The 15,165-nt window shown below is 34.6% G+C and overlaps 1 protein-coding gene across 1 annotated transcript; it reads right to left on the reverse strand.

The window, feature by feature from the left end:
- Positions 10,234-14,894, reverse strand: LOC109707451 (wall-associated receptor kinase 5-like). The gene is made up of 2 exons (XM_020228706.1): positions 14,693-14,894; positions 10,234-11,584 (listed from the first exon to the last, which is right to left on the reverse strand). Exons 1-2 carry the CDS (start codon positions 14,892-14,894, stop codon positions 10,413-10,415), a joined length of 1,374 nt encoding a protein of 457 aa, XP_020084295.1. The 3' UTR covers positions 10,234-10,412.

Genomic DNA, 15,165 nt, shown 5'->3' on the forward strand with positions numbered 1-15,165 from the left:
GAGGCATAAGTAGTATAACTTAACATTTAATTGAAATAAATGACATGTATATTGAGCATGAAGTAAAACTTACTAAACTACTATGCCTCTACTAGCATGAAGTTTCATATGTATAAGTGCTATTCTATCATGAATGAGCATGCACAACTAGTATGATGTCCACATTTCATTTTGTTCAACATTGTTCCAATCAAATATGACCTACACAAGTGTAGTCCGGCTTGCGCCGGGCCTAATGGCTCCGTGGTAGTCAACATTCCACTCTAGGAATGAGCCTCCCCCACGACATCCCAATTCGGCGCCTAATCCAGCATAGGTGAGCTTGTGTCGCGTTGGCTATCTCCGAAGTGCCGGTTTGTGAGAAGCGACCCTCACAAGCATGAGCAAATGAGCACAATGGCAAGCAAGCGAAATCATTTATCTCAAGTCCATGGTCGTCATGTCTAAAACATTGTATGAATATTAAAGATCCAACGGTCTATCACTATGTCACCAAGTAAGAGTTTAACCATTTACTAAGTTGAACGCCACTTTATGACATTAAGGTTTACTATGTCAAGCGTGAGTTCTATGTCCAAGAGCATGGTATACTTGTCATTTTCACTAAATGAAACATGATTTCTAACCATAGAAAATAATGCCATTCACTTGCATGATTACTATATACTTATCTCTCTACTACATAGAGGTTGCCAAAATATGATACATGACATATGCATTTTTAGCATTATAAAATTTATTTATACTCTATCTAGCATGAATATGCATGATTTTTTATTTTATAATAAAAAATATAATATAGAAGGAGTTCACCCATTTCGATGAGGTCAAACCCACCGAATACTCCTCGAATCCCCTTCGTTTGCGCTAACGAGGATGTCCACTAGTCTCCTAGCTCCCTAACAAAGATTCTAAGAGGGTTAGGGGTTTCGAACGAACACTCCACAACATCATCTTAATTCAACCCATAAATAGGTAGAAAATTACCTTATATGGTAAAGAACTCTTCCAATCTCCAAATGAGAGCTATAATACTTCTAATCCAACTTAAAAGAAGGTTCTACAACCATCAATTTAGCCCCAAAGGTTATAAATCAAAAATCCCTAAATAAAATCATACTTTCCCCAAAACTAGGTTTACATCTCAAAATTCGCACAAAACATGATCCAAAGGAAAGATTAAAGCTACTAATCTCTCTTGAAACTCCAAACCTAGTTAGAAAGGTGCTAGGGTTGAAATTCTATCCTCAAACAAGCTCAAATACTTCTCTTCAAGGCTTCTCCATGGTCCAAATAGCAACCCACATGAAGTGAAGCAAAAGAGGAAATCAAACCTTGAAATCTCATAAGAAAAAAAGATGAAATCTAGAGAGAGGTGGATGAGAAACTCACCTTTTTCTCCTCAGGTTGCAGCACAAAAGAACCTCTCAAAAAGTTATGGGGTTATATAATGTGTTGCTACAATTATAAAAAGAACGCTAAAAAACATGTAGTCTGCAAACTGCTGTGCTTACTGGTACACGAGCTGGAGTACCGGTACCCCGCAGCCGAGCGCATAAACCCGAGCCTTTGTCAAGCGAGAAAACACACAGGGTACCGATACCCTCGCAATGCAGTATCGGTACCAGGTCCAGTACCGGTATTCGGGCGATGCAGTACCTGTACTCTGCCTCGCAAAGCTCAACCCGAGAGAATCCCAAAACTTGCAGTTTAGAGGTTCTAGCGTTAAATACTCATCCTCGCCCTTCAAGACGCGAGTAATAGGTCGGAACACAGTCAACGACCCTTTAGAAAGTCCGGAAAGGCTCAGAACATTAATCGACCACTCAAACCTTATAATTTGGTAAAGTTCAGTGTGCTACAGATACTATTGATAGCATGAACGAAGTAATTGGTGCTATCAAGTTTTCTGCTGTTAGATTTACCCTTTTTATCATTTTCATCCGTTCGAGTATACTATTCAACTAACCACTCACTCAATCCTAGAGAGTCCACATCATCCTAATTGCACATCTTTTAATCAAAGAGCAGAAAACTTAATAGCACCAAGTCATTGGTGCTATTAATAGTATTCGAATGTATTTTCATTTTCATCCGTCCGAGTATACTATTCAACTAACCACTCACTCAATCCTAAGGAGTCCATATCATCCTAACTGCACATCTTTTAATCAAAGAGCAGAAAACTTAATAGTACCAAGTCATTGGTGCTATTAATAGTATTCGAATCTAGTTTATATATATATATATATTTGAGCTAGAATACTCTCAAAAAACACCAAAAGAGTGGTGCTTTTGAGTTTTTAGCCATTGGATAGAGAGATGTAGGGTTGAGATGATAGTGGTAGGCGGTGGTAGGTGGTGGTAGGTGGAATAGTATTTGATTCAAAAGCTATTAGTAATCAAGAAGTAGATCCAAGTGCTAGAAACTTAGAAGCAAAAAGGGGTTGGTGCTTCTAAAAGTATTCCAGCTCAATTTTATATATATATATATATATATATATATATATATATATATGCATGTTTGGTTTGCTTTTAGTATTTTTGGAATATTTGCCAATTTAATGTTCTTCAATTACCCTCTTGGGATGCATCCTTCGTGGTATCGGGCCTTCGCATGTGCAGTAAATTTTTGTTTTCTTTTCTTTTTAATGTTAGTTGAAGGGAAAGTAGAGTTGCGGGAATATAGGATAATTATGTTTTTTTTTTAAAGAAATATTATTTGTATATGCAACAATTAGTGTCTATCTCGATTACATTCGCAAGTTTTGTTTGGCTAACTTAAGTTAGATTCTGCAATCAAAATGAGATTCATTGATTTCGATAATAGTTGTTTGTTTTAAAGAAATCGAATTTTGATTATCATTCCATTTGGCAATGAGAATTGCCTAATCTATTTATGGTTCAATCTGATTTTGAATTTTAAATTGGCTGATTTTAGAGTAAACCACTCATTACCCTCTCTCACAAAAGCCTCTATTAATTTTCTCTCCCTTCATGACTCTTCTCTCTCTTAACAAAATGCTTGTCTCAAAATCCTAAATGCACCAAATGTACATTCAATTTCGATTTCAGGTAGAATATGAACCAAAAATTTTTGTAGAACTGATTATTCTATTTCTCATTCTAATTTAATCTAATTTTATTTAAATTCCCACTCAGCTCATAAGCCAAACATGCTTTTACTATTCAAGCACAAACTTTTCCACGAATTACAAAATCAAAAAGATGTTTCTAGAGAGAGAGAGAGATGCAAACCTTGGCACCCGTGGGACAGATAAGGGTTGCCTTGATAACCATCGGAGCAAATGCAGAGATAGCCGGGCCCATTCGCGGAGTATACACATGTGCTGTGCTCGCTTACGCATGCATAGGAAGTCGTGTTCTGCCGGGCTTCCGAGCAATTCTTGTTCCTTACAGCCCAGTCGACCACCATCGGCAGCTTTCTTCTGTACAGCTCACCGGTCGTGATGTAGGAGGTGCTGAATTCAAAGGCGCGTTCCTCGACCAGCACGGCGTAGCCACACCGGCTGAAATTGTACGTGGTGGAGCTGTTTAAGCCTTCCGCGAACCACACTTGGCCGTACCCTATCCCCTTCGAGATGGTGGTCGATCTGGCAGCATCCGACGCCCGTGCACGAGCCATTGCTCAAGTCCTCCCTGCTCCTGCACGTCGATATGCACCCAGACCAATACCTATTCAGCTTGTCGCTCTTTTGGACAACCCAAAAGGTGCTTCATATTTTTTGCACTTTCACTAACCACTCGCAGGACTAGTTACCTAAAGCTGGTCATTAAAAGCCCTTTTCTTGTAGTGACATAAAATAATCATAAATATATTTTCAAGCAGAAATTTGATTATAATATAAGTCTAGATATGAAAGGAAATTCCAATTATAAAGTAGGGCAATATGGCCATGCTTTCCCCCCTGCTTATTCTACATGGTATATGTCGTCGTATATAGAGAAGCTTTCTATTAAAAACAATAGTCTGTCATTGTCTTTTATGAGAAGATATCAATGCATACATGCATCATATTTTTGTATGTTCTTCGTGCTTCATCATTTCATAGCGAATAATAAAAAATAAGATAAGAAAGGACTAATGAAAAAATAGAGTAGGACTATTCCGAACCTAGTATTCATCATAAACCACAAACTCAACGTCTACCGCTCGTCGTCGGCTTCTTGACCTTCATTTTGTCCTGCGGAAAAATACAAGAACATCATAAACTCTTTTAGGATGCCAAATACTCAATATACTACTTGTCATACCGAACCATCAGGCCTCCAGACTTCAAGGCTTTATCCCTAGCTCAATCCTACAAAATACATATTTTGCCATACATAGGGCTTGGAGCTTTCCACAATAATTCAAACTCCCACAATTTGGAGCATTCTCAATGTAAGTTTTTGCGTACGATAAAGATGCAGCAAAAAAAAAAAAAAAAGCAAACAAAACTTGATTTTAAAACTCGAGATCTGATCTCAAAAACATGCAAAATAGGATCCCTCATATATTTATGATTAAAAGAGAAGAAAATGAAAATTTGATCTTTACCTTTGCGAGAGTAGATCTACACCGCAATGTGATGATCGTGAAATTTGGCTCTTTTGAAGTCGCACAAGCATCCGACCTCTACTGGTATCAATACAAGGTTACTAATCTAATCAAAATCCTCATCAGAGTGCTAGCTACCTTACAAAAGTACGTCTTTTTATTATTAGATTTTTTTTATTACTCTCCTTGAGGAAAGAAAGAGGGAGACGAAGAAAGAGATGGCGGCTAGATTTTTTGAAAAATTTATGTATCATATAAAAAGAGATATAATCTCTTCTTATAATGGTAATAAGCATTAAGGATAAGAACAATACTAGGATTACATTTATCTTATTCCTATCGGTTCAATCAATTAAATCCTAATTTAATTCGATTCAACTCAATGTTAATTTGATCGAATCAAAATAATAATATAATATTTGCATATAAGCCCTCTCACAACTCGCTAACGGTTAGTAAATCATGTCTTGCAACATTTGATAATTAGTCTTTCAGCGATTCAAAATTTGTGATCCATCTATCTGATCAATCACAACCTTTTATGTGTGTGACCCCATAAATTTAATTCTATATGATAGTGAGATATATATTATGATCACCATCAACAATATCAGTGAAAAACTTTTTAGTGGATTAGAACAATTCCAAATTAGGCCAATGAAAATTATTAATCATCTAAATAACTCTCGTGGATCTCACAATCTACCAGTGACGCCTAGCAGTATGTACAGGCATTACAATAGAACGGAGTACTAAACCTCTAGGTAGAGTTAATGTATGATACAATTCTTTTGTCATGAGTTCCAACTAGACGGAGGTCATGAAATAGTTTGTCACACCCCATCGTTTGTTATATATTAAATTTATTCAACTCAAATTTTTAATATCGGAAATTTTTTGTATTATTTACTCTGTCTTGGCCAAGATCTTCTAAACTTGGTCTTATAAATCACGTAGGACTAATACCCTATAACGACCCAGCCCACTAGCAATAATAACTCGTTGGGCCGAGTCAACAGCCCAAAATGCTTAAGCCCAGTTATTATTACTAGTGTCTAAGTCTCTTATAAACCCAATGACAACCTCATTCCCATCCGATGTGGGATTATTGGGGTGTCACAGACTCCGCCCGTTAAGGCCCTGACGTCCTCGTCAGTCCAAACACACACAGCCCAAGATCACCAGGCTATGTGAGACTCGTCTCGCTAGCCCGTCATCCAGACCCTGGCTCAGCCGAAACTCGCCACACATGTCCAGCTGGTGAACCGGCTCTGATACCAAATGTAACGACCCAGCCCACTAGCAATAATAACTCGTTGGGCCCAGTCAACAGCCCAAAATGCTTAAGCCCAGTTATTATTACTAGTGTCTAAGTCTCTTATAAACCCAATGACAACCCCATTCCCATCCGATGTGGGATTATTGGGGTGTCACATACCCTTATCTACCAAGAGTGATAGGTTCCATATAGGTGCATACCCTATTCCAACAACGAACTTACTATAGCCAACATACATCACAAGAACCCAAATGGCTAGAGACCAAGTATATATATAGTCAAACTATAGTAATCTCATTGTGAATAGCCGAAGCACCACAGGTCAAAGGAGCAATTACATTACTACAATATTGAGTAAGTTACTAACGAGTGAGTAGACAACTATGTGACTTATTGTGTTGGTCACGCTATTTTGCATTGGCTATACTTGAAACACGTTATGATTTTGCAAGCACATTGGGGGAGCTCTAACAATAGAGCTCTATTGATGCTACATAGTAGCATTTAGTCTTGCAGATTTTATTTTGACTGTAATATAGATAAATCTCTAATTAAAAGATAGAAGAAAATCCATAGAAGAAGTTAAAAAAAAAAAAAGTGAAAAAGAAAAAATTGTCAACCAACCAGCAATTGGTGGAACAAAAACAAATAGTGGAGAATAGAAAAACCAAAAGACAAGTGAGATGAAAAAAAGTGTCCGCCTATGAACTAGAATGCTCCGTCACCTTTTCAAAACCATTGTCATGTTTATTCTTTTACTTCGAAAACACATGATGATTCTTTTTTAACTAAATTGTCCAACAAAATCTAATAAACAAGGAATCAAAAGAACGTTTGCTAGTTTTGTTCTTGTGCCTACTCCTACGTGTCTTCCAAAAACAAAAGAGGTTGAGGTCACAGCTTCCACTCAAAAAGATAATCCCTATTCTCGAAGTGCAGATTTTTCAAACTTTTTTTGAAAAAGAGCATGAAATGAATAGATGTTGAACATTTTCATTTTCTTCTTTGCACAGAGTGAGTGATTCCGGTCCAAGCCAACCCTTTTTCTTTTTAAATCATCAGCTATAAGTATCCTATTCCACACATCAACCACATGAAGATCTCAATGGTCTTCCAAATAAGATTGAAATTGTTGTCTTTAACACCCCTAAATGCCAGGAATTGGTTGGCTGAAACTACCGAGAACATCCGATCACTCATCCACCACCATTGTATCATGTTGCTAGAGTATAGCATTGGGCAATCTTGTAGGTTCTGAAGCAGCATCAGTTTCTATTCTTGAGCTTGTTCAGTTAAAGGACCAAAACAAGGGAGGTTCCACTCCACTCCATTTCATGGAGCAAGCAAGTAAACAATAGCAGATTTAGAGCGAGAGGCCATATAAAAATCTGAAAAAACATTCTTGAAACATGAGTTGTTGTACTTTTTCATTTCATATGGTCTATTCCATTGAAATATGGAACAAGTTAGATAGTTCATTGGCTCCTCTCCAACCCAAGCTGTCAGAATGAAAAAGGCTATGAAGTGCAATTAAGACAGTATTTAGTAAAGTAAGGTGGCCTCCGATGGAAAGGAGCGAGCTCTTCCAGCCGGCCAATCTTTTATCTATCTCTACGATTAGGGATAGATAGTCTCGGCGCTAAAGTTTTGTCGGTAAGAGAGGAAAGCCCAAGTAGCAGATAGGAAAATTCTGTTGTTGATATTGCAGGGAATTGCCGAGTACTATTGTTTCATTCTCAATTGAGTGATTGTTCTATTAGAAGATGAGTGAGATGTGTTGGGTATTTTTGTTTATCTGTCCTACTTCTGCTGACTAATTTTGCAGTGGTTTAATGCACAGGTGTGGGTTATTCAAACCCTTTTTCCTCAGTAAGAGAATGCAAAGTGGTTTCTATGTGAAGTCATTAGAGAGAGAAATACAATACTGTTAAGAATATTGTTGCCAACAACAACCACAAAAGCTTTATCAACTGGTGGAAAGGGGTTTTATCAACCAAGGAAATATTCAAATGGGGAACCTGCTACAAGCTGGGCAATGGGTGTCCTATTGACTTTTGGTCGGATAGATGGTGCGGGGATACTACTCTCCAAACGTCCTTTCCGGAGGTGTATGCGTTGTTGGATAGCAAACCAACCTTGGTTAGGGATTGCTTTGGAAGTACGGATTGGAGTTGGACTACGATCCTGACCGATGAGGCAACTCGTAGGCCCGGTCTGGGCACCATCCTCTTAGAGCTCAAAGAGAGGGTTAGCAGCTGCCGAATAGGGCTTGGAGCGAACACGATTGGGTGGAGATGGGGTAGTAACGTTATATTTTCTGTCAGATCGACCTATAGAATGTTGAATGATGGGGGTACTAGGGACAGACGTGCTAAATTGATCTGGAAACTACGTATACCTCTCAAGGTCAAAGTCTTCTATTGGTTAGTTCTTAGGAAGAGACCTCCTACAGCTGAGAATCTTGTGAGGAGAGGGTGGACTGGAGATAAGACTTGCATGTTGTGCAGGATGTTCGATGAGTCGGTAGACCATCTATTCATGCAATGCGTGTTTGTTAAGTTCTTAATGGTTATGGGTTTAGAGGACGTACAGGCTGGGGAGTTGGGGGACGATGTGCATGTTTTTGGGATAGGTGGCAGGGGAGGAACAGAGTACAGAATAGGAGCGATGGACTATCCGGATTGATCGCATGCTGGTGGAGCATTTGGAAGGCTAGAAACGACGGTATCTTCCGCGACACTCACACTACAACAAAATTAGTATTTAGTGGCGATTATTTTTTAAATTAGCGGCAATTACAATTGCCGCTAAAATATTTTGTGACAATTTTAACAATTGCCGCTATTAGTAGGGTCGCTAAAAGTTTTAGCGACATTTATTTCGGCGGTTGGTAAGAATCCAAATAAATGCCGCTAAATACTACCCAACAACAACTATTATAAATGCCGCTATAATTAATTATAATTGTCACAAAACATATACTAAATGATTGTTAAATAAGAATTATAGCGGCAATTGTATTTAATACTGAAATGCTTGATTCACAAAAAAGTACTCCAATGAATTGAAATATTTAAAAATAGTCATAACCAAAGAACATTAATAATTTATAACAAATAGTCTTAACTCTCCAATTACAATCCCAATATTCAAATTAAATTTCGGATATAAGTTCCGACAACAAAGAACTTATTTGTTTTAGCCAAACAATAACAAATTCTAAATGATACTAAATACCAAAAAATCTTAAATTCTAAGTCCTTAAGCCCCATTGTGCCACTTCGAAAATCCACTCAAGTCGATGATAAGACCCGAAAGAACCTGCTTGAAAAGTAACATATATAATTAATAGTAAAAATAAGCAATTTAGTAATAAAATAAACATGGATTACAAAGATAATCATTTATAAAGTTGACCAAGAAATGATAAAATTAAAGAAAGAATTTAAGCAAAATCAAAGCATCAAAAGTTTGCAATAGTATACATAATCAAGCAACAATCANGGATCGGGTTAGGTTGGGGTGGGCTGGGGTTTGGGTTATTATTAGGATTCCTAATTGGATTTAGAATAGGCATAGTTAATACATTAATATTGGTCGGTAAAAATTTATAATTTAAAATAATTGCCGCTAAAGTATAATCAAATATTGATCAATAGTAGCCATTTCATAATCGCCGCTATTAATTTGCCACTAAAGGCATATTTTGTTGTAGTGGACCCAGCATCAGCGGTGCAAACTCTCAAGCAACAACCACAAAAGCTTTTATTTACTAGCCGAAAGTTACATTCAATGCATATGGTGTAATAAAATTCACTTAATCTATGATAGGAAGATCACACAAAAGATGATTTTTCTTGCATTTTATCTAGAAGTTCGAAGATTAAAATGTCTAAGTTTAAAATATATAGATCTAAATTAAGGAATAATCTTTACCATCTAGTTCTTAGCCCTTATATGTCTTGGATGTAGAGAGGGCATGTGGAATAATACTAATCCAAGGGCTAGAAACTAGATAGTAAATACAATAGAGAGAGAGAGAGAGAGAGTTAGGCTTGTGTGCTCTTTATAGAACGGTGGCCTCCATGCTATTAAATCGTTTTCGATATTGTGACCTCTGAATCGACAATTGGTCTCGTTAGACTTGATCTAATATATTTGAAATATCTAGAAAATAAATTTTATAATTTTTCGATAGCTATTACCTAGTGATCAAAGGGGCCCACAATTAATAAGATTAATATTTTAATAATTTTTTTTGTACTATATAAAATAAGATTAATATTTTTTATCTAAAATTTTAGTGTCATATCATCACTTTTTGTAAGATTTTTACTGTTTTTGATTTTGAGCCATTTCGATCACTAAGTAAATGATAACGAAAAATCACAAAAGTTATTTTCTAGGTAATTTCAATACTCCAGATCAAGCTTAACAGAGCCGATCGTCGATTTGGAAGTCCTGACACCAAAAATGACTTGATAGCACGGAGATCATCATATAAAGTACACATGCCAGACTCTCTCTCTCTCTGTGTCTCTTCTCTCTCTCTCTCTCTCTATATATATAGCATCAACGTCCAGGTTCCATGCTTAGCATAGCTTTCTTCTCTAAACTGTAAAAACCGGTGTTTTCTTCCTCACAGTAGCTTGAGGGATTGTCAAGCAAACTTTCTATCTCTGCATCGTTATGTTGTTCCCAGGGATGTTGCTTCATTTTTTTGAGTCTGTCAAGCTCCTCCACTATTTCCTTCATTGAGGGCCTGTCTTCCCCCTTGACATTTAAGCAAGCTTTTGCTAGTTCGGCAGTTTCATTGATCCTTTCCACCTCTTCATCATACTTAATCTGATCATCAAGAAGTTCGCTGAAGCGACCCTCCTTCATAGCAGATAAAAAGTTTGATGAAAGGCTCGTCTCTATTTCAGTTCCTTCAAAACGAAGTGCTTTCTTACCAGTGAGGAGCTCCAAAAGAACCACACCAAAACTATAAACATCACTCTTATCAATCAACTGACATGTCTGTAGGTATTCTGGGTCTAAATAACCACAAGTACCTTGCACCAATGTGACAAACTGTTTTTCATCCTTAGGAGCAAGCATAGAAGCTCCGAAATCGGAGACCTTTGCCATTAAATGATCATCCAAAAGGATGTTTGAGGACTTAACATCTCCATGAATTATCGGAGGAGACGCTGATGAGTGTAAGTATGCAAGTGCTTCCGCAGACTCGAGAGCTATTTTCAAACGAGTCTCCAAAGATATATAGATTCTATGACCGATGCCATGAATCAACTGGAATAGGGTCCCACTGGAAATATATTCATACACCAACATTGGAACTTCCACCTCTAAACAACATCCAAGGAGCTTAACAACGTTTTTATGATTGATCTGGGAAAGAATAAGCATCTCTTTTCCGAATTCTTTCTTCTGTCTCTCGTTAATAATTTTAGCTCTCTTTATCGCTACGACGCGATTGTCTTTGAGAATTCCCTTATATACTGTGCCGTAGCTTCCGTGCCCTATGATGTTATTCTTGTGAAACTTATTCGTTGCTTGTTCGAGGTCTTCTTCTGTAAACATCTTAAATGCAACTCCTTGTCGCTTTCCGATTTCTTCCAATAGTAGCAAGCCTCCATGTTGTCGGAAGTTCTCCTCCTTAAATTTTATAAGCTTTCGTCTTTCCAATATAATATGAATACATAACACTATAATTACAATAATGAGGAGGCTGACGCAAATGCCTGCATGGATATAGATCAACGGCATCAGATCAACAATATAGGAGCATAAGCAACATAGATGTATGAACGAGTTAATTACACTATCAATCCCTGAATATTACACGACTCTAGTTTTAGTTTTTGATGTTTGATTCGTTTCAAAAGAGCTCAAACTTTTGAAATGTTTCGGTCCTACTAGTCCCACCGCAAGTGTCCTTCTCTCATAAATATATATATAAAAAAAAATTCTAACATGACATATCAAATTAAATTACTATTTCTAAGTCCAATTAATATTGTGCCTACATTTGGACTCAAAAGTCACCTTTATTATGGGATAATTAACTCCTCCCATTCCTTCACATCTAGATTAATATTGTACTCATGGAATTCTTTAAAGAATTTTTATAGACTTTGCATATCTCTTTCTACGAACAATGACTAATGGGTTTAGGAGCAGTGACGTGATCAACTACAATAGAATCCCTTGTCTCCTAGCCACTAAATTATTTGTTACGACGTGATTTAAACATTTTAAAAGTTTGCACCGCCAATTAATATATAGTTTAGAAACTGCAATTGCATATAATATACCCACATAAAATTTTAATAACTAGTTGCTATTTAGAACCAAAATTTATGGTTGAGAGGCATAAACATATTTTCCACTCGAAACAGAGTTCACCACTTGCTGTCGCAGAAGAAGTCTTGCTTTTCTATTAAATATTGGATGGAGCGATTGTAAAGAAGAAAGTTTACGGGTCGACTGTGGAACATAAACCACCACATAACACGTTTGTACCTTGCCTCCTCTACTTTAATGCTTTATATATATATATATATATATATATATATATATATATATATATAGAGAGAGAGAGAGAGAGATGACGAGAGGAGAGAGAGAGAGAGAGAGCGAAGAGAGAGAGAGAGAGAGAGTTTGACTGCTACTATTAGTAGCAAAATTTTATTGTTGCTCAACTCAATTTTTAGCCTTTGATCAACTTTTTTATTATTTCTAATCATTGGATTAAAAACTATAACCCAGTGGGACTCAATCAATCCTAGGAGACCACTCAACTCTAACCGACTAATTCATCCTGACCCTACAATTTTCATCCAAGGAGTTAAAAACTTGATAGCAAAAAAAATGTTTTACTATTAATAGTATTCCAGCCTATATATATATATATATATATACTAGTTGAATGTACGTGCAAATGCACGACAATTATTATAATTTATTTTAAATCAGTATACATTTGTATATTATATATATCCAAATTTTACAATAAAAACTATATTTATAAATTAATTTGTTTATATTTTATTAGAAATATTACAAATCTTACCGTGTTCTTTCCTATATATATATATATATATATATATATATATATAATATATATATATAATATATAATTATATATATACTATATTATATATCAAACATTTTTATAACTTTTGATTTTGAAATCATAAATTTAACTATTGTGTTTTAAATTAAAAGCATAGAAATTTAATTCACATTACTTTAAATTTAAATTTAATTTGATGCCACTGTTTAAAAAAATTAATTTGTTGATTCAAATTTGATAAAAAAATTAATTAAATTTAATTATAATTTAAACTCAAATTTAAATTTAATGTAAAATAGATTAATAGGAATGCTATTTTTTTAACAAATTGTCATCAAACCATTTATTTTTATTTGAGATATTTTTAAACAATTGATTATAAACGTAGGATTGAATTTATAGATGGTGATAGGAATGCTATTTTAAATAAATTGATCATATTGTTCTTTTTGAAATATTTTTTTAACAAATTAATCATAACCATTTATAGGAATAGATTTCATATTTAGTAGAGATTTAATAGATTGATTATAACCGTTCGTTCTTATTTGAGATATTTTTAACAAAAAAATTATAATCATTCGTAGGGAATATTTTTTTATTCTTTTGGATTCCGTCTATCATTTCGCGAAATCCTATACGCTTTTATATATAGTATAGATATAGTATAGATATAGATATAGATATAGATATTATATATATTATAATATATATTATATATATACTAGTAAAATGCTACGTGCAAATGCACGTAATAATTATTAGAAAAAGTTATAATTTTTTAGATTATTTTTTAATTTTAAGCCTATTTATATGATGTCAAATATGTATCTAAAAAATTAAATAATAAATCACGCTATTAAGAAAGATATGCTTTAAATGATAAATAATTAACAATAATCTCTAATGCAAAAATTACTTTTGAAATTAAATAGAAAAATAAAATCTGTTAGGAAATAAAATTTTGAAATTAAATAGAAAAATAAATCCGTTATCTTAAAAGAAAATATATTTTGAAATTAAATAGATAATATCTAAAAAAATATTTTAAATAAAATAGAGAAAAATATTTTTATAGATTCAACACCCGTAATCTGTTATAGAAAACTTACTTTTTTATAGAGATTTTCACATCACTAATCTGTTATAGAGAACTTACGTTTCATTGTCGTTTCTATTTCTATTTTATTCTTATATTTAAAAATTTTTCGGACGGAAAGGAAAATGGCGCTAGTTTTTCCGCCGAAAAATGGTCTGTCGACATGCCCAAATTTGAATATACGTGCTTTTATATATAGTATAGATATATTGTATATTTATATTGGAATATGTCAAATATATTTGAACTGTAAATTATTTTGATCCAAATATCTAATCATTCAAACTTTTAATTTTATTATCCTATATTTCAGTATATTTGATGTTTTTAGTGATGTTTCTTCAAATTCAAAATTTAAGATAATTATTAACTATATAAATTTATAGTTATACAAATCGTATAAACTATGCCTAATTAAATCTGTAAAAATAAACAATGACTTCAAATTTTGAAGTAACTCAAATTAAATAAATTAAAAAGTCAGATAATAATTCAAAATTTTTAAAGATCAGATAGTTGGATGTAAAAGGGTGGTAATTGAGATAAATTTTATATATTTTTTATTCAAAAAACTGTTAGGTTACTAAGCCTAACACGCTTCAAAAGTCGAGGAAAAAATAAAGAAAAAAAAACTCGAGAAGAAGAGGAAGATGAAGAAAAGTTTGAAGAGCTCACCTGTAACTAGTTTCACTGCTAGCGGAAGTTTCTGGCTCTGGTAGCTCTGGTAGCTCTGGTAGCAAGTTCCATTATAATGTTCGCCATGTGTACCGTTTGGGCATAAACACCGATAACTTCCTTGTGTATTGTAACAAACCTCAGACTCAGAGCACGGGGGTACATCCTTGTTTGCACACTCATCAATATCTGTTCCCCACATGTATCACAAAATCCCCCCAAAAAAAATCAACTTAATACTTGTCGATTATACCATTCCGTCACAAAGTGTTCAAGGAATCCAAGTCTCAAATTGGAAGTTTAGCCAGAGATTTAACTGCCGTGTGCAATTTGATTTGAGTTTAACTTTTCAAATATATTTCAAAGAGGGACTACTATTGTTTTTTAAGAAAGATTAATTAAGCTATTTTGTATTAAAAAAAAAAAAAAACCTATTCCTTTGTGTGTATATATATATTTTTTACATACATGCT

Source organism: Ananas comosus, linkage group 3 (assembly GCF_001540865.1).
Source record: "Ananas comosus cultivar F153 linkage group 3, ASM154086v1, whole genome shotgun sequence".
NCBI classification, from domain to species: Eukaryota; Viridiplantae; Streptophyta; class Magnoliopsida; order Poales; family Bromeliaceae; genus Ananas; species Ananas comosus.